The sequence below is a fragment of the Myotis brandtii genome, unplaced genomic scaffold (assembly GCF_000412655.1).
Source record: "Myotis brandtii unplaced genomic scaffold, ASM41265v1 scaffold426, whole genome shotgun sequence".
Lineage (NCBI taxonomy): Eukaryota > Metazoa > Chordata > Mammalia > Chiroptera > Vespertilionidae > Myotis > Myotis brandtii.
In genome coordinates, this window is record NW_005366314.1 from 446,070 (window position 1) to 451,511 (window position 5,442).

General features: G+C 49.5%; 2 protein-coding genes across 3 annotated transcripts in view; one reads left to right on the top strand and one right to left on the bottom strand.

The window, feature by feature from the left end:
• The window catches only part of SLC38A9 (solute carrier family 38, member 9), a 38,349-nt gene extending 38,135 nt beyond the window's left edge, over window positions 1-214 (bottom strand). For both annotated transcript variants that reach the window (XM_014546030.1, XM_005874152.2), the window contains exon 1: window positions 94-214. The gene's annotated coding sequence lies outside the window, so the exon portion shown is untranslated. The remainder of the gene's footprint in view (window positions 1-93) is intronic.
• Window positions 215-840: 626 nt separating this feature from the next.
• The window catches only part of DDX4 (DEAD (Asp-Glu-Ala-Asp) box polypeptide 4), a 44,072-nt gene continuing 39,470 nt past the window's right edge, over window positions 841-5,442 (top strand). The window contains exons 1-2 of the mRNA XM_014546034.1: window positions 841-1,047; window positions 1,088-1,192. Of these exons, the coding sequence (XP_014401520.1) occupies window positions 841-1,047; window positions 1,088-1,192 (312 nt within the window). The remainder of the gene's footprint in view (window positions 1,048-1,087; window positions 1,193-5,442) is intronic.

A 5,442-nucleotide genomic window follows, 5' to 3' on the forward strand; every position in this document is an offset into this window, starting at 1 on the left:
CCAGCTCAGCCGTTCCGCCGACTCAGCCGTTCCGCCGCTTCCCCTCCGCTCCCTCCCGACAGGCGGGCTGCAAGATGAGGGAAGATGCTCTACCTGAGCAGGCCAGGCCCTCCGCCTCCAGAGCTCAGGGGCCAAGGTGGGAACCTTCCCCAAACCTAGGAACTCGGGGCAGCCCGGTTTCCTGTACCCCGGCAGGAAGGGGCCACAGCCTGACCGCGGGGGCCGGCGGGGAATGGAGTTCTGAGAGCGCTGGGCCGCAGCTGCGAACTACAACTCCCAGAGGCCCAGGAGGAGGGAGGCGTCGCCTGCAGTCCTCACAGCCCGGAGGCCTCGTGGGAAAGGGCTGCTGCGGCATCTCCATCGAGGGGGACCGCCCGTGCTCTGCCCCTCGGGCTTTGCTGGTGGCGGTCCCTGCGCTGGGCAGGGCGTGAGCCACGGACGCCCAGGGAAGCTGGCTGGAGGAGAACTGTCTGGTTGGCACCCTTCATCCCAGGTCTAGACACTGAGCTTCCCCCCCCCCCCCCACTTTTAAGTGTGTGGACACATTAATCTCGGCTGAAGAGGGGCTTGGGAGGCTTTGAGCGCCCTCCTGCCATCCCTACCGTTTCTCCAAAGCCGCTCACGTAAACGTGCGCCCCAGTAAGTCGGTGCGCCCCATAAATCAGTGCGCTTGCTGGGAAAGGCAGCTCCAGGCGCGTCCTTGAAGAGCGCATGGCAGCACCTGCACTGTCACGTGATCAGCCGAATGCATGAGTCCCCCTGTCATAAACAGCTAATGGTAGCTGGACTCCAGAAACGGCTACTGTCCCTGAGTTACCGATAAGGAACCGGCCCTAGAGAATGGATGACCTGCCCGAGGCCAGAAACTATGAGGTGGCAGATAAGCTGGAATTCCAGCCGAGGCGGCGTTCCAAAGCGTGTGCTCGAACAACAGCTGGCGGGGCCTCCGCCATGGAAGGCGTGGCAAACTGCATGGGACGTGACATGGTGGAGATTGACCCTCTCGACTTGCAACGGAATGAGATGCGATGTTTTGACTTCACGATGGTGTGGGAGTGGTGCGCATTCAGTAGAAACTGTACTTTGAATTGTGATCTTTTCCAGGCTAGTGATACCCTCTCGCGCTGCAGGTCCCAGTAGCAGTGTGACCAGTGGGGGTACGTCACCAATACCCTACAGCGAATTCATCCCGGTAGGTGGCTGTGCCCACTGCAGGTTACTGTCAGCGGCCTGAGCACATACACTGAAGGGGGCCAGTCTGAACTGCGATGTTCGGCAGGTTAGGTGTGTTAAATGCATTTTTCATGAACAGGACATTTCAACTTAAACCATGGGTTTACTGGGGCATAACCCCACTGTAAGTTGAGGAGCACCTGTAATTACTTGAAGACAGATGAAAGTTATTTTGCTGATGCTATCCTTGCTCAAAAACTTCTGCAACAGCTCTTTGACCTGCCTTCAAATCAGTACATTTTTAGGATGGCTTCAGTGATAGCAAAATTTTCCTCTTTCTCTGCATTCCATGCTGAGAAAATAATTTTAGGCAGGGCTGAGACGCACCAAGTAAGTGGTATGGAATGACATCAGCGAAAATAGCCGAGTGGGGAACTTGAGAACTGTCCCTCTGTGAAAGCAACAAATGAACTGGAGAAACTGTTGGAGTCAAAAACAAACACTGGAATGTAGGGAAGACTGGTGAAGTTTGGTTAGAGAGTTGTGATCATCTACACTCCCATCTTGGAAGTGGCCTTGAATACAGCAACCCATATTCTTGGTGTGGGTTGCCGATACCAAAGGGAGCAATATGGACTTAATTCTCAAGAAACTTAATAGTGTGTGTTGACCTACCTGGCAGTTCCCTGAAGGTCTGGCTGAAGGGCTTGCCTTTGTTTTGCCGGCCTCAGAGCCACCCCAGCGTAGCTTCCCAGGCTGTGTTTGTGGAAAGTCTTACAGGAAATGTCTCACACTGCCACTGGGGTGAAGTTTCACAGCCCCAGAAAGCGATAAACAGACCAGAAAACCCAGGAAGGGAGAGACTGGGGAAGCAGGCACCTGGAGGAACAGGGTTTGGAAATGCTCCCTCTTACCCTGGGAAATCAAGGCCTCACGCCTGCACTGTTCTGGACACCTGCTCAGAACACACCTGCGAAGGCCCTAAGCTCTCACCTCTGGCTGACCTGGCTCTGCAAGCAGGAAGTGAAGGCCAAGGCAAGTTGCACACTGTTTGACTAAGCGTTGAAGGAGCGCCCCAATACATGGCTAATTGGCAAAGACTGGGAGAGTTTGTTTGCATTTTGGATTCTTTTTAAAATTTTTCATGTTTTGCTTCCAGGCATTTAATAAATACATCCCTGTTAAATCACTAGCTGACCACTAAGCTACTGGGACAGAGACTTCAGTGCCACACAACAAAGAATGCAGACTTTATAGATGAGTAGACTGGTAGTCAACTTTAAAACCTGGATCATACTCAAACTTGATGTGTGTGTTTTTAAATATATTTTTATTGATTTCAGAGAGGAAGGGAGAGGGAGAGAGAGATAGAAACATTAATGATGAGAGAATCATGGATCAGCTGCCTCCTGCACGCCCCACACTGGGGATCGAGCCCACAACCCCAGGCACGTGCCCTGATAGGGAATCGATTTGTGATCCTGGTTCACAGGTCTACACTCAACCACTGAGCCACGCCGGCCGGGCACACCTGGTGTTTTAAATCAAGCCTCCACGGGTGGTGTCTTGTACTTCCCACCACACCAGGAAGCACAGGTCTTTCACTGATGATATTAAGACTGTTCGGTGGGCTCAGATACTGCTTCTTCCTAAGTTCCTCTCTCCAGCTTTTCACCAGACCTTGATGATCACCTGCTAGATCAGGTTCATGCCACCCTCCATGTCTGAGTAACTTTTTCTCGGTGCCCTTAGTTTCTGTCTACTTAGTGAGTAGTTAAGTCCAAACAAAGTAGTATGTGCTTTGGTCCTAACAACTTAGTAGCCATTTAAAAACATATATAAATTGAAAGAAAAATATTTTATTTCATTCTTAACCACAATTGCTTACTAATGGGATGCATACGCATGTGGGCCCTGCACAACTTCCTCAAATCAGATGGGACACCACCACCCCCATTTCCTGGCCCACGGTGGATTTTGCACACTGGCTTGGGGTCACAGCAACTGCCGAGCACTCAGCTTTGCAGAGTATGATGTTCTCCCAACGCACGGACGTGACCTAATGTTGAAAGTGGGCGTTACCTCAGGCTGGGAGTTCACATGGTGTCTGGCAGAGGTTGCTGTGTTTTTCTCAAAAATTTAAAATGTTCTGGTGTCCCTGCGAGTCTCCATGGTGCGTTCACAGTTTGGGAGAGGCGGGTCACTAGCCATGATTTTCCTGGCCTACAGCAAACATTGGCAAGCGTTGTCTGTAAAGGGCGCAGTCGTAAATATTTTAGGCCTTGTGGCCATTTAGCGTCTGTGAACAATTACTACTGAACATATGGTGCGAGTGCAGCCGACAGCACATGTAAACAGATGCGTGGCTGTCTTCCAATTCACAGCAGCAGCAGCAGCGGCTGGGTTTGTCCCCAGGACCCTCGTTTCCTGACCCCTGGCCTAGAGGACACAGAGTGGGGATTTTTGTTTACCAGCTGGAATTCGTCTCGGGAAGAATTTGGCCTCAACAGTCTTATTACCCCCAATCACGTTATCAAACTTGTTTTTCTTTTCACGTTTCCAAAATGAGTTGGTTGCCTCACATCTTGCAAAGGTGATCAATTACTTGGATGACGTGGAGATACTGCGGAAAACGTCTAATATATCAGTTCTCTTAATCTGCATTGCTTTGGAGGATTTAGTGCCTCTTTCTAAAGTGTGAAGCGTCTGACCTGTAAAGTTTGCTTCCAAACTGTGAGACACTTTTGAGGAAACTCTTGTTCTTCCTTATTACATGGGATTTGGAGAAACTGTGTGTAAGCTTTCCAGTGAGTCTTTTGAGACAGGAATCTTAAGGTTTTGGCCACCGCCACGCTTTTCACTAGACGGCTCCTTGAGAGATGGGCTAATTTCACTTGTAGCCCTTGGCATAGCGCCTGGCATACAGTAGGTGCTCACTTAAAGCCTATTTAACAGCTCAATGAGTTTCATCTGTCTTTTTCTATGTTGCAATTTATTACCACCCCCAATTTAAGGCTTCCCACCAGGCAGAACCAGACAATAGCATGGACTGGCTTCAGTTTCTGGGGACCCACATCAAGGAGCACGTGCTGCCTGGTCTGTGTTCGTCCTTTTCACTTGATGTTCACATCTTTGAGTTTTATTATTCCCATCCGTTTCCTTTCCTCAATATTGCACTTCAGTTCTCATCAGAATTCACTTATTTTTTAACCAGAGCTAGCTCTCAAAAGTCATATAAATTGGGTGTTAAAGAACCATTTTATTGTAATATCTGAAGGCAACAAAATCTATTCTTTCTTAGGTGAATAACAGAGAATGTTTGCTGTGTTTAAAAAAATATGTTCATGTCAGAAAATATCTCCTTAGGTGAATAGCAGAGAATGTTTGCTGTGTTTAAAAAAAAATATGTTCATGTCAGAAAATATCTCCAAGTTGTCCATCTTTTAAAAAAATCTAATTGGTTATTCTATCTACAGTTTCTTATCTTGCTCTTTTCATTTAACATAAGACCTTTTAAAAGAACCACGTTCAATGCAAAGTTGGTTAAGACACTTCAGAGGAGCCTGCCTAGGAATTCAGAGCACCAGGGGTGCCCGGGCTGTCCCCACAGAGCCACCTCGAGGACACGATGCGAAAATCTGGTGTAAAAACAAGTTATTAAGCCTGACCTGTGTGGCTCAGTGGCTGAGCCTCGACCTAGGGACCAGGAGGTCGCCGTTCGATTCTGGGTCAGGGCACAGGCCCGGGTTTCGGGCTCGATGCCCAGTGTGGGGGGTGCAGGGGGGAGCTGCTTTATAATTCTCTAAGCATTGATGTTTCTCTCTCTCCCTCTCTGAAATTAATAAAAATATATTAAAAAGATAAAAACAGAATATATTTTTTATTGATTTCAGAGAGAGGAAAGGAGAGGGAAAGAGAAACATCAAGGAGGAGAGAGAATCATGGATCAGCTGCCTCCTGGATGCCCCACACCAGGGGTCGGACCCACAACCCGGGCAAGTGCCCTGACGGGGAATCGGACCGGGACCTTCCAGGTCACAGATGGCCGTTCAACCCCTGCGCCAGGCCGCCGGGCTCAACGAGAATACATTTAAAAACCACCCCGGAAGTTGTTAATAATGACGGTCACGCCAACATGCATTCCGGGTTGACCTTCGTTATGACCTTTTGGAAACAATGCACCTGGAGGACAATCTTGCACGTCCCCTGCTCACTGGACGCACCGGCCGGGCTCCTGGAGGAAGACGGACCCGCGGGCGGCTCCGGAGA